General features: G+C 50.2%; 1 protein-coding gene and 1 pseudogene across 1 annotated transcript; both read left to right on the forward strand.

Annotated features, from left to right (window-relative positions):
- Positions 1 to 7,902: 7,902 nt before the first annotated feature.
- LOC129475599 (cyclic AMP-dependent transcription factor ATF-4-like) lies at positions 7,903 to 8,940 on the forward strand (annotated as a pseudogene).
- Positions 8,941 to 9,651: 711 nt separating this feature from the next.
- On the forward strand, positions 9,652 to 13,708 carry LOC129475529 (cancer/testis antigen 1). The gene is made up of 4 exons (XM_063634651.1): positions 9,652 to 10,623; positions 12,129 to 12,410; positions 13,065 to 13,199; positions 13,429 to 13,708. The coding sequence occupies exons 1-4, from the start codon at positions 10,556 to 10,558 to the stop codon at positions 13,565 to 13,567; spliced, it is 624 nt and encodes a 207-aa protein (XP_063490721.1). The 5' UTR covers positions 9,652 to 10,555; the 3' UTR covers positions 13,568 to 13,708.
- Positions 13,709 to 14,126: the final 418 nt, after the last annotated feature.

Here is a 14,126-nt window from a genome sequence, read left to right on the forward strand (position 1 = left end):
TCGCGTTGGTTCCGAGTGTCGCAGGCCTGAGGGGAAGGAGTGGGATTTGCTTTCTCAGTCTAGGAGAGCCAAAGTCGACAAATGTGTGCTATAGCTGGAAATAAGTCTTCTCCCGCACCTAGCGGGCAGTGGTCAGGGTGGTCTGTCTGTCCATCCCCGAAAGCACTGCAAGACCTGCCATCTGTTTCTGGTGATGCTGGGTGGTATTATTGAGACAGATATTTCTGCTGAAAATAACTGCAAATGACAGATGAAACAGTTTGAGACTGTTCAAAACAGCTGAGAACCAACAAGAGGGCAAAACCTGAGAGGAAGTGGGAATCCAAGAAGAAGTACGCCACTGAAGCTGCTTATTCCCCGAGGATGCTGGCCGACCTGGGCAAGCTTGGGTTTTGGTTCTGGAGGCCTTTGTGAAGTGTGGGGAGCTGCATAGCAGCCCCCGCTACATTAAGGAAACCCCACCCCAGCTCTGCAGACTGCGGGGAAGCAGGAGATGAAAGGAAAAGGAAAACACTCATGGGCAAAGTTGTGGCCAAGGGCCAGGTTCTGTGCAGACGTGCAGTCTAGGTTTTCCTGGTGGGGCCGTTCAGTGGCCCTCGAGTCCTAAATTTGGTCCGAGGTGGTCCTGGGCCCACAGTACCCATGTTAGTTTTCTAGGGCTGCCATAAGAAATGGCCACAAACTGGGTGGCCGAAACAACAGAAATGGATTCACCCGTGGTTCTGGAAGCTACAAGTCTGGAATCCAGCTGTCAGCAGGATTGGTTCCTGCTGGAGGTCTGTGGGAGTATCTGTTCCACGCCTTGCTCGTAGCTCCAGGTGGTTTCTGGCAATCCTTGGCACTCTCTGTCTTGTAGAGACACCGCTTCAATCTCTGCCTCCTTCTTCGTGGGGTCATCTTCCCAGTGTGTCTGCCTCTCTCTCTTATGAGGACACTAGTCACATTTGCTTAGCGCCCACCCCAATCTAGTATGACCTTAACTTGATTACATTGGCAAAGACCCTATTTCCAAATCAGGTCACATTCCCGGGCACCCAGGTGTTAGGACTTGAACATACCTTTTTGAGGGACACAATTCAACCCACAACGGTTACCCCAATGGATGTGTGGATTCGTGGGAGCCTGGGGTTGAAATGCAGTCTCCACAAAAGTTCCTGAGCGAGAGCATGTCCTTTGCAGGAGATGGATGGAGCTGGAGGCCATTATCCTTAGCAAACTAACACAGGAACAGACAACCAAATACCACATGTTCTCACTTATAAGTGGGAGCTAAATGATGAGAACACACGGATACATAGAGGGGAATGAAATACACTGGGGCATTTTGCAGGGCGGAGGTTTGGAGGAGGGAGAGTATGAGGAAAAATAGCTCATGGGTACCAGGCTTCATACCTGGGTGATGAAATAATCTGTACAACAAACCCCCATGACACACGCTTACCCATATAACAAACCTGCACATGTGCACCTGAGCTCTTAAAATAAAAAGACACTGAGCAGTGCATAAAAAGTAAGCACACCCGGGGCAGGAAAGAGACCATGAGACTAAGAGTTCAGATGCTAGAGGCTGGGTGCAGTGGCTCAGGCCTGTAATCCCAGCACTTTGGGAGGCCGAGGTGGGCAGATCACAAGGTCAGGAGTTCTAGACCAGCCTGGCCAATATGGTGAAACCCCGTCTCTACTAAAAATACAAAAATGAGCCAGGCGTGGTGGCAGGCACCTGTACTCCCAGCTACTTGGGAGGCTGAGGCAGGAGAATCACTTGAAGCCGGGAGGTGGAGGTTGCAGTGAGCCGAGATGGTGCCATTGCACTCCAGCCTGGGCAACAGAGCCAGACTCAAAACAGATGCTGGAGCACCACACAGATGACAGAACAACTGAACTTTAAAAACTTAAAAAAAAAAGGCTTGAGAATATCCGCAGGGAATAGGGAATATATATATATCCAAAAAGTAAAAGCTGCCTAACTTTTTATTTATTTATTTGTTTGTTTATTTATTTGAGACAGGGTCTCACTCTGTCACCCAGGCTGGATTGTAGTGGCACGATCACAGCTCATTGCAGCCTCAACCTCCCGGGCTCAAGCGATCCTCCCGCTTCAGCCTGCCAAATAGTCGGGACTACAGGCGCGTGCCATCACGCCCGGCTAATTTTTTATTTTTTCGTGGAGATGGGGTTTCGCTGTGTTGTCCAGGCTGCTCTCAAACTCCTGGGCTCAAGCCATCCTCCCATCTTGGCCTGCCAAAGTGCTGGGATTACAGGCGTGATGAACTCAATTTATTTTTCTCTTTCTAAAAAATACCTATTTGCTTTCTCTGTCCCCTGAAAAGCCTTCAAAGCGATGCTAATGCCATTGCAGCTGGCACCAAGACTGTGGACTGAAGTGCTCCCTCTGGAGGTAAGTCTGAGACATGACCACAGCGTTTGTCAGGAGGACACGCGGCCAACCAGTTTGAGTTGCCATTGGCTACGAATGGAGCATCAGAAGGAATAATGGCCCTTCCTGCCGGCTGCTCTGCTGGTCTTCCTTCCTGCCCCTCTTCCTCCAAAAGCCCCTGGGATTGGGAGCCCACTCAAGGAAAGTGTGGAGGGCAGCTGGGGACCAGTGTGAATGAAACATGATCCTCCGCTGAGCGCAGCAGTGGCCTGCACAAGGAAGTTTTGTGGAGTAAGGAAGGGAGTCGGCGAGGGTGACCGTGTCCTAGGGAGGGGTCAGGGGTCCAAGAGAGGAACGTGTACCAAGTTGGGTGGTGACCTGATGGGCTCAGATGATTGATTGGCTTTGCAGTAAATATATGAATGATGTAGGGACCTGGCTTTCTCACCCTTTGGAAAAGGAGTTGCAGATATGAAAAGGGAGAAGGCGTGAATGTGGATTCGATTTGGAGTTGTTGGTGTGAACTCATTAATCTAGTTTGGATGTTTGTCCCCACCCACATCTCACGTTAACTTGTAATCCCCAGGGCTGGAGATGGGGCCTGATAGAGGGTGTTGGGGTCATGGGGGTGGATCCCTCATGAATGGCTTGGTGCTGTCTTCGTGATAGCGAGTTCTCGAGAGATCTTGTCATTTTAAAGTGGGTGGCATCCCCCCCCCCACACACACACACTCTCTCTCTCTCGCTTGCTCCTGCTTTCGCCATGAGATATACAAGCTCTTGCTTTGCCTCCCACCACAAGTAGAAGCTTCCCGAGGCTTCTCTAGAAGCTGGGCAGATGCCAGCACTGTGCGTCCAGCAGAGCCTGCAGAACCAAGAGCCCATTAAACCTCTTTTCTGTATAAATTACCCAGTCTCAGGTATTTCTCTATAGCGGTGCAAGAGTGGCCTGATACACTGATGGCTTTCAATATACAGATAGTTATAGAAATAAACATAGCCGTAAAATAGGGCTGTGCGTATGAGTATGTCTCAGCTCCATCACTTAGAAGGCCTGGGAACATCTCAATAGCAATGAGTTGACTTAGCGCCTGGGTCTCGATTTCTAAACAACAGTCTTGATTCAAAAGAACAGAGCTCACTAGAGAAATGACTGATTCCAGGGCTAGGGCAGAGAAAGTCCAAGATTAACTGGATCATCTTGTCCCAGAAAAATAAGGAAGTGCTTAAAGAACAATGGAGACACATTTAGCTGGACTGAAACAGAGAGAGAGAGAGGACTAAAATCAGAAATGAAAGTAGGCACATTACTACCGACCTTACAGAAATAAAAATATGCATGAGAGCACGGAAACGTATGACTTCCTTCACTTCATTCTCCTCCTTTACTTCTGAGTTGGTCAAGAATTAGAAGCAAGAGTTTGGGAACACTTTGCTAAAGGGGTTTCTATTCACTGTTGCAGATATAGCTAAGCTATAGATATAGATATAGACGATAGATATAGATATAGATATAGAGATAGAGATAGACAGATACATAGAGAGAGACCAGGTCTCACTTTGTCACCCAAGCTGGAGTGCAGTGGCATGAACATGGCTTATTGCAGCCTTGACTTCCTGGGCTCAATGCCATCTTCCCACCTCAGCCTCCAGAGTAGCTGGGACCACAGGCGTGCGCCACCACGCCTGGCAAATTTTACAATTTTTTGTAGAGAGTGGGTACAGCCATGTTGCCCAGGCTGCTCTCAAACTCTTGGGCTCAAGCGATCTGCCCAGCTCGGCCTCCCAGAGTGTTGGGATTACAGGCGTAAGCCACCATGCCCGGCCAATTGCAGCAATAATATTCTTTTGCAAAAAATTTGTTCATCATTGGTACCAAAGAGCTGTTGAACATCCTATTATTGGACAGGAGGCATTTATCGTGGTACAGGCCAGGGTTTTCTGCCCCAATCAGGGTCTGATGTTAGGAGGTACGTGGAGAGATAGGTAACCCTAACAGTGTCACCTTTTTCTTACTTTTCCCCAACAACTCAGCTCATTTATTCATGTTTGTGTTTTGCAGACAATTGGAAATAACACGTCACAGTTACAAGCACCATTACATATAGTGGTGGTATTTCTGATCCTAGACAAAGACCACTTGAGTTCATTACAACCCCTATCAGCCATGGTACTTTGGGCCAGTCACTCAGCCTCTCTTAGGTTTAGTTTCCACATCTATGAATAGGATGACAATAATATTCTGCATGCTTGCTCTGAGGATGGAAAAGATAATTTCCCTTTTTTAGAGTCAGGGTCTTGCTCTGTCGCCCAGGCTGGCAGGCGTGCAGCAGTGCGATCACGGCTCGCTGCAGCCTCGACCTCCTGGGCTCAAGTGATCCTCCCACCTCAGCCTCCTGAGTAGCTGGGACCACAGGCATGAGCCACCATGCCTGGTGGAAAAGACAGTTTTTATAATGACTTTTATCCCTTTTATTTCTTGAGAAAACCATGTTTTTGTTCACTACTTCAAGGTGAATGATGTCCTTCCAGTTCCAAATCTAGTGTCTGATTTGAGGGCTAGCTAGCCACTGGATAGACGTTGGAGGAAAAACAACTGTTCTCTGATTTGATCTTATGCTTAAGCAGATTTGCTGGAAGCTTGCACGCCTGTTATCTTTGAAAAAATAAACTGGTTATTGGTTAATTTTTTCCCCAAACCATGATACAATGAGTTATGATTATAGCATGACATACGTGTACCTCAAAATCATTGTGTAGTACAAATCGCAAAACTTATAGGAAAAATGGGGTTAGGGACACAATACTCAAAACCTTTGTCAGTGACACATAAAAAAACGAAGATAGGAACCTAATGAAAATGGTAGCACAATTCTATGCATGTTCAACGGTTAAAAAATACTTAAGTGCTGCAGTAACTACGGCACTTCACCTTGAAAAAAGACCTGAAGTTTGCTTGTGGAAATGGCGGTGGAAGGGTTGCAGGTCATGAATTGGTGAAAGGAGGGTGTTCTGAAATTGGACAGAAAGTTGTAACATCAGATGTGGACTAGTGTGGCTTATACTACGTGTGCTGAGCTGAGGGAGTGGAGTAAGGTGGGAATCCCCTGGGAATTTAAGTGAACACTGATCAAAATGTTTGTTTCAAACCAATTCTCTTGTATTCATTACGTTGGCATTTAGGAATGAAGTGATGTTTCCATGACCTATGTTGATTGAAAGACCAAAGATTTTGTACCTGTTGAGTCTATGTCTTTACAGTGCAGTAAATTTGTACTTCTGAGTTTAAAGATTCAGTCAACAATTGGATATTTAGCAAGGCACTCTGGGAAACGGAAAAACTGTAAGACAGCCTCTGCCTCTGCTTGTGTCCAGGAGTTTGAGACCAGCCTGGGCAACATAGTCAGGCGGCATCTCTACAAACAATTTTAAAAAATGAGTCGGGTGTGGAGGTGTGCACCTGTAGTCCCAGCTACTTGGGAGGCTGAGGTGGGAAGATGGATTGAGCTTGGGAAGTCGAAGCTGCAGTGAGCCGTGATTGCACCGCTGCACTCTGACCTGGGTGACAGAGTGAGACCTTGTCTCCAAAAAAACAACAACAAAAAGAGGAAATGAAAACCTAGAAAAATACGTGAAATCTTTTCCTATCAAATGTTTCCCCCTAAGCTTTAATGATCCTATTTCATTAAAGGAAATATGGGAGAATATTGATGACTGGCAGCAAGTAGTGGTTAAGAGCACTGGACTGGGAGCTGGAAGAGTCTGTGATTCTTGAACTCCTGGGCTCAAGCGATCCTCCCACCTCGATCTCCCAAAATATTGGGACCACAGGCATGAGCCAACATGCATGGCTGAGTCTGTGATTCTTTACTGGAATGGAGTGACATCTGTTTTCTTCTTAAATGACATTGTGAATTTCCAAGGTCCTTGAAATCTCTTTGCATCTCTTTCCAATTTGCCGTCACTATGCCTGAAGTTCAGTTGGAATGCCTATATTTCACCTTATCACATTACCTATATTCTGATCAAATATGTTATGGCATCGAAGCTAATTTTGAGACATGGTCCCTAGGCCACGGGACCTAATGACCAGAGATGGAAGTCTATGTGCTGCTTCTGTCCCAAGGGAGATGAGTATCTGTTAGGGGCTCACTCGGGACTGTGTGGTGCTACCTGAGTGTGACACAGATGCTGAGACTTGAGAAGATATCACTGTAGACTCCAACCCTGTTATAGCTGATGAGGAAAAAACAGAGTATTTATTATTGCCCCCACAAAATGCACATATTTTATTATATTGATAAGATGTGAACAATATATTATTCCTCAATATTCTGCAGGTTGCCTTTTCATTTTGTTGATTTTTACTGAATTTTTCTACCCCCAAAAAGGATTACATGAGAAGATTGTGAACAATTGTTTGCCAACAAATTAGATAACCTAGATGAAGTGGACAAATTCCTAGAAATGTACAAACTATGAAAACTGATTCAGGAAGAAATAGATTTCATTTCCTTCAGAGCTATACCCAGAAGTGGGAGAGCTGGATCATATGGTAGTTCTATTTTTAATTTTTTGAGGGACATTCACAGGCCTGGAGGCTGAAGAGGGAAGAATGGTTTTTTGGACCCAGCCCAAAGCCCTGCTGGCCTGCGCACCCTCGGGACACTGCTATCTCCGCCCCAGCTGCTCCAGCTCCAGCCATGGCTACAAGGGCCCCAGATATGCCTCCGGCTGCTGCTCTGGAGGGTGCAAGCTGTAAGCCTCGGTGGCTTCTATGTGGTGTTAAGCCTGCGGGTATGCAGAGGGCAAAAGTTGAGGCTTGGGAACCTCTGCCTAGATTCAGAGGATGTATGGAAATGCCTGAATGTCCAGGCAGAGTCTGCTGCAGGGACAGAGCCCTCCTGGGGACCCACTACTAGGGTAGTGCAGAAGGGAAATCTGGGATTGGAGTCCCCACACAGAGTCCCCACTGGGGCACTGCCTAGTGGAGCTGTGAGAAGGGGGCCACCATCCTCCAGACCCCCGAATTGTAGATCCACTGACAACTTGCATTATACTCCTGGAAAAGCTGCAGACATTCAATACCGGCCCAGGAAAGCAGCCGAGGGGGCTGTACCCTGCAGAGCCACAGGAGCAGAGCTGCCCAAGGCCTTAACAGCCCACCCCTTGCATCAGTGTGGCCTGGACGTAAGACATGGAGTCAAAGGAGATTATTTTGGAGCTTTAAGAATTAATGACGATTTTTCTGCTCTGCCCGCCCACAGATGTAGCTTCCTCCGCATGTACGCGCCTTCCCTCCTCCCTGCCTGCAGGGTCCATGGCCACCATGGTGTTTTAGGGGCAGCAGTGCCTGTGGCAGCCTTGGCCTTTGCAGCGGTGGCAGCAGCACCAAGCTCTGCAGTGGCACCCACCGGTGGCTTAAGCCATGGCACTTCTTACAGCATTCAGCAGCAGCATTGCTGTAACCGACAAAGACACCTTCGAATTAAGCACATTCCTTGATTCCAGCAAAGCACTGCACCATGAGAGAGATGAGCTTCCTGAGCAGTGAGGTGTTGGTGGGGGCTTGATGTCCCCCTTTGACCAGTCAGATTTGGGGACTGAAGAAAGCCTAGGTCTCTTAGATGACTACCTGGAGGTGGCCAAGCACTTCAAACTTCATGGGTTCTCCAGCGACAAGGCTAAGGCAGACTCCTCCGAATGGCTGGCTGTGGATGGGTTGGTCAGTGCCTCCAACGATGGCAAGGAGGATGCTTTCTTTGGGACAGATTGGATGTTGGAGAAAACGGATCTGAAGGAGTTTGACTTTGATGCCCTGTTGGGTATAGATGACCTGGAAACCATGCCAGATGAGCTTCTGGCCACGTTGGATGACTCGTGTGATCTCTTTGCTCCTCTAGTCCAGGAGACTAATAAGGAGCCCCCCAGATGGTGAACCCGATTTGCCATCTCCCAGAAAGTTTAACCCGACCAAGTTGCCCCCTTCACCTTCTTGCAACCTCTTCCCCTTTCCCCAGGGGTCCGGTCCTCCACTCCAGATTATTCCTTTAGTCTAGAGCTGGGCAGTGAAGTGGACATCTCTGAAGGAGCTAGGAAGCCAGACTCCACCGCTTACATTTCCATGATACCTCAGTGCATAAAGGAGGAAGACGCCCCCTCAGATAATGATAGTGGCATCTGTATGAGCCCAGAGTCTTATCTGGGCTCTCCCTCTACCTCCAGGGGCTCTCCGAGTAGGAGCCCGCCGTCTCCAGGTGTCCTCTGTGGCTCTGCCTGCCAAACCTTATGACCCGCCTGGAGAGAAGATGGTAGCAGCACAAGTAAAGGGTGAGAAACTGGATAAGAAGGTGAAAAAAATGGAGCAAAACAAAACAGCAGGAACTAGGTATCGCCAGAAGAAGAGGGTGGAGCAGGAGGTCCTCACTGGTGAGTGTGAAGCGCTGGAAAAGAAGAACGAGGCTCTGAAAGAGAGGGCGGATTCCCTGGCCGAGGAGATCCAGTACATGAAAGATTCGATAGAAGAGGTCTGCAAGGCAAGGGGGAAGAAAAGGGTCCTCTAGTTGAGGGTAGTCAGGAGCATCAATGTGCTTGTACATAGGAGTCTCGCGCTGTAGCTGTGTGTTCGAATGGATTATTTTGTAGTGAAAAAAAAAAGAATTAATGACTGTCCTGTTGGGTTTTGGACTTGCATGAGGCCTGTAGCCCCTTTGTTTTGGCCGATGTCCCCCTTTTGGAAAGGGAGTATTTACCCAATGCCTGTACCTCAATTTTATCTTGGAAGTAACTAACTTGTTTTTGATTTTACAGGCTCATAGGCAGAAGGGACTTGCCTTGTCTCAGATGAGACTTTGGACTGTGGATTTTTGAGTTAATGCTGAAATGGGTTAAGACTTGGTGGACTGTTGAGAGGAGATGATTGTATTTTGCAATGATGTGAGAAGTATGTGAGATTTGGGAGGGGGCAGGGGTGGAATGATATGATTTGGATTTTTGTCCCCACCCAAATCTCATATTGAATTGTAATCCCTAGTGTTGGAGGAGGGGCCTGGTGGGAGGTGATTGGATCATGGGGGTCGATTTCCCCCTTGCTATTCTCATGATAGTGAGCTCTCACAAGATCTGGTTATTTAAAAGTGTGTAGCACCTCCCCCTTCACTTTCTCTTTCTCCTTCTCTGGCCATATAAGATGTGACTCCTTCCTCTTTGCCTTCTGCTATGATTGTAACTTTCCTGAGGCCTCCCCAGCCATGCTTCCTGTAGAGCCTGCAGAACTGTGAGTCAATTAAACCTCTTTTCTTTATAAATTACTCAGTCTCAGGTAGTTCTTTATAGCAATGTGAGAATGGACTAGTACCGTCAGTATTGATGAGAATGTTGAGCCATGTGTATGTACGCTCACACATTATGGTGGAAGCGAAAATTGGCTCAAACCACTTGGGAAAACATGGCATTATCTAGTAAATTTTGAGGTATGTATTGACTGTGATATAGCAATTCCAAAAAAAACTTGGACATGTTCTTCAAGAGACCTGTACAAGTATGTTCATAGCCAAGGGCTGGAAACTATCCAAATGCCTGCCCATCATCAGCAGAATGGATAAATTAGAGGACTATAAAACTCTGCCTTAATGTAATAGGTAGTTTCCAAGAAATCCAATCACATACAATGTGAAATTGTGTTACTGTGGGGTTAATGAAATGAACGAGGCAAGCCCGCTGGACCATCCAAATCTGTCCTGCTCCCGGCTGGAGTTTGATGCCATGTAGTGGCAGATGTTGCTCTGGCTGAAATATTGATGGAGATTTCCAGTCCAGTGGCTGGCTGAGACTTCCAGGACAGTGGCAGTATCTCCAGGAATCTCTCAATCAGTTAGGACTTCCTTTCTTGACTTGACCTGGGGATAATAGGCCGGGAAAATAATGGGGACCCAGAGACCCTCCCTCTGTCTTCCTGCTTCCTAAGACAGGGTCACGTGCACTTTACTCTCCCTTCCCTGACCTGTTGAAGGTAAGAAATTTAGCCTGTCTGAGAATGGGGAGACTGAGCAGAGGACGACAGGAAGGATGGCAGTCGCTAACTGGGTTATGTCTGATTTTCAGCTATTCCAGGTGTAATTGTGTTAACAAGTTGTGTTCTCTGGTTTTTAAAATTCATCATTTAATGAAATATATGTAATGAAATACAGCAGTGAAAATAATGAACTGGAGGTACACGCAAGAGCTTGGGTGAATTTTTCTTTTCTGTAAGTAAAAACATTTTTAACTGATGTATGATAACTCTACATATTTATGGGATACATGTGATATTTTGATACATGCACACGCACACACGATGTAATGATCAAGTTGGGGTATTTAGGATATCCACCACCTCAAGCATTTATCCTTTCTTTTTTGGGGGAACATTTCCTATCTTTTAGCTATTTTGAAATATAGAACAAATAATTACCTACAGTCCCTCTACGGTGCTATCAAACACTAGAACTTAATCCTTCTATGCAACTATATGTTTGTCCCCATTAACCTCCCCACCCTCCCCACCTTTCCCAGCGTCTGGTAACCATCATTCTGCTCTACCTCCAAAAGATCAACTTTTTTAGTTTCCACATGAGTGCCAATATGCTTTTCCCAAGTGCAGAGGCTGCTGATTCCTGGATTTGGAAGGTAGGGGAGAGTGGTTTGGATTTCAGTACCTCCCCCTTCCTCAGGGCTAGGTCCTGTCTGGTCACCTCCTGTTGCCACAGGTGTGCCTGGCACAGACATCCAGCTCCCAGGGCTGTGCTGCCCTCACCCCTGCATGCCTCTAGAGGTACCTGTCCCGTGGATTTGACCCCCTTCCAGACACACAAGTAGATCACCACTGAGCAGACACAGGGTCACCTCCCAGCTCCCCACCAGGCAAGAGCGACCAGGGCAGGGACTGATACTGCCGAACCCAGGAGCCAGGCCCAACCCAGCCTCAGGTCCAGCAGGTCCCGCCTGTCCCCCTGGGCCAGGCCTAGAGCCCGGGAGCCCCTGGCTGGTGGGAGGCCACCCGCAACCCACCCCACACGCAACTCCAGCTCCCTCACCAGGCGGGGCGACTAGGACAGGGACAGAACCCGTTGAACCCAGGACTGAGATCTGGCCCCGGGTCCCGCTGGGCCCTCCCGTCCACCTTGGCTGGACCTGGCACCCGAGAGACCTTGGCTGGCGGGAGGCCACTCCCACCCGACATGCAATTCCAGCTACCCCACCAGCTGGGCGACCAGGACACGGACGGAGGCTGCTGAGCCCAGTTACAGGCCTGCCCCCGGGGTCTGTCCTGGGCGCTCCCCCAAGGACAGACAGGGCAGGCAGGGTCCGGGACGATGGCCGCACAGCCCCGGCCCCGTGTTCCCAGGCCCGTCTTGCTCCTGGATGTGAGGGAGACCCGGGGGATGGGACAGGCTGGGCCCCGCAGTGCCTGACTCCCTGCAGGGCTCCCAGGACAGGGGTCCGGCGGACAGCCTGCTGCTCAGGGGTGAGGGGTCCAAGCTGGCATCGCGGCCACCTTCCGGCCCGGGCTCTCTTGGGGGGGGGGGTTGGTGAGAACCAGTCACGTGCTCCGGGGCTCACCCGGGGTCTCCCAGGGCCGGAAGTAGGGCCCCTGTGCGCAGGCGCCCTGAAGATCCCGGGCTGCCCATCTCACACTGGGGGGGGGACTTCCTGCAGCCTCCCTGCCCCTGCGTCCTCGTGGTCCCTGACTTTCTCTCTCAACGCCGCACAGAGGCCCAGGAGACATGCAGGCCGCAGGCCAGGGCACAGGGGGCGCGGCAGGTGATGCTGATGGCCCAGGAGGCCCTGGCGTTCCTGGTGGCCCAGGGGGCGATGCTGGCGGCCCAGGAGAGGCGGGTGCTGCGGGCAGCGGAGATCCCCAGGGCGCAGGAGCAGCAAGGGCCTCGGGGCCGGGAGGAGGCGCCCCGCGGGGTCCGAATGGCGCTGCCACTTCTGCGCAGGATGGAAGCTGCCCCTGCAGGGCCAGGAGGCCGGATACCCGCGTGCTTCAGTTGTATCTTGTTCTGTTCTGTTCTGTTCTGTTCTGTTCTGTTCTGTTCTGTTCTGTTCTAGGACGTTCTGGTGGCGGGGTGGGGGCCGTGAGATGGGGACAACAGGGTCAAGAGGTGGGGGGCAGGGCCAGGAGGTGGGTGAGGGCAGGGCCAGGTGCGGGAGGTGGGGTTTGGGAGATGGGGGTAAGGGGCCGGGTGGGGGTGGGGTGGGGGCTGGGAGTTGGAGGTCGAGGGGTGGCTCAGAGGAAGGGAGTAGGTAGGGGATGGGAGGTGGACCATGTGCGCAGTTGGTTGCTGGGCGATGGGGTGAGGGGCAGGGGGACAGGAGACAGGGGTTCTTGGGTGTCTGAAGGGATCAGGAGTTGGGGGGAAGCGTGCAAGGTGGGAGCTGGTGGCTGGGTGTGGGCTGGATGGGGGAGTGTCAAGCGATGGGGAGAGGTCCCAGCTGATGCGGCAGGGAGCATGGTGGGGAGGGCCTTGGAAGGGCACGCAGGAGTCAGCTTGAGGTGCAGCAGAGGAAAGTGGGGAATCAAGACAGCTGGGTGGGGTTGCTGCAGGACCTGGGCCAGTGCGTGGGGAGACAGCCTGGGTCGGGGGGGATGAGGTGGGCACCGACCAAATCCTAGGATATGGCTCCTTAACCGGGTCCCCACCAGCCACATCACGATGCCTTTCTCGTCGCCCAGGGAAGCGGAGCTGGTCCGCAGGATCCTGTCCCTGGATGCCGCACCGCTTCCCCGACCAGAGGCAGTTCTGAAGGACTTCACCGTGTCCGGCAACCTACTGTTTATGTCAGTTCGGGACCAGGACAGGGAAGGCGCTGGGCGGATGAGGGTGGTGGGTTGAGGGCTGGGATCCGCCTCCCCAGAGAGGCAGAAAGCTAGAGACCTGGGAACACCCAAACACAAGGTCTCAGAACAGAGACCTGGTGCACCAGGCCCGCTGCCACCCGAGGGAGCCTGGGGAGATGGGTGCAGAGGTGTCGCCTTTAACGTGATGTTCTTCGCCCCTCGCGTTTAGCCGACTGACTGCTGCAGACCACCGCCAACTCCAGCTCTCCATCGGCTCCTGTCTCCAGCAGCTTTCCCTGTTAATGTGGGTCATGCAGTGCTTTCTGCCCGTGTTTTTGGCTCTGCTTCACTCAGCACAGAGGCGCTAAGCCCAGCCTGGTGCCCTTTCCTAGGTCATGCCTCCTCCCCTAGGGGATGGTCCCTGCACGAGTGGCCACTTCATTGTGGGGGCCTGATTGTCGCTGGAGGAGGGCGGCTTACATGTTTGTTTCTGTAGAAAATAAAACCGAGCTACGATTCCGTGTCTGAGTCTCTTTTCAGCGAGCGAAGTCACCTTGGGACTTGCATGCCCTTGTCCTCGGGTTGCAGGGGAGGCTCTGAGCTTCACAGATTGAAGTAGCACAACGTAACGGGAGACAATTTGGGAAATGGGGGAGAATGAAAAGCCACTGGGTCCCGCTGTTCAGCATTAACTACCGTGGACATTTTAGAATATTTTCCTCAATACACTTGCATTTATATGTTAAATACATGACAGTAGCATATATAATGTTTTTCCAGGTCAGCATTAAATTTTTTCCCAAATTGTTTTCACTGAACATACGAGCTTTTGTGCTTTCTAAAAATGCTTTAAAAACATGTACTTGAATAGATGCATAAAACCAGCATTATTTCACCATTAAACATGTGATACGGGCCGGGCATGGT

The sequence above is a fragment of the Symphalangus syndactylus genome, chromosome X (assembly GCF_028878055.3).
Source record: "Symphalangus syndactylus isolate Jambi chromosome X, NHGRI_mSymSyn1-v2.1_pri, whole genome shotgun sequence".
In the NCBI taxonomy this organism is placed as follows: Eukaryota; Metazoa; Chordata; class Mammalia; order Primates; family Hylobatidae; genus Symphalangus; species Symphalangus syndactylus.

Bases quoted from the DNA above. Each gene is read 5' to 3' on its own strand.
- LOC129475529 (XM_063634651.1), top strand. From the start codon at position 10,556: ATGAAATACAGCAGTGAAAATAATGAACTGGAGGTACACGCAAGAGCT. The intron at 10,624-12,128 runs GTAAGTAAAAAC...AACGCCGCACAG, and splicing joins TGGGTGAATTTTTCTTTTCT to AGGCCCAGGAGACATGCAGG. The intron at 13,200-13,428 runs GTCAGTTCGGGA...CCTCGCGTTTAG, and splicing joins TCCGGCAACCTACTGTTTAT to CCGACTGACTGCTGCAGACC.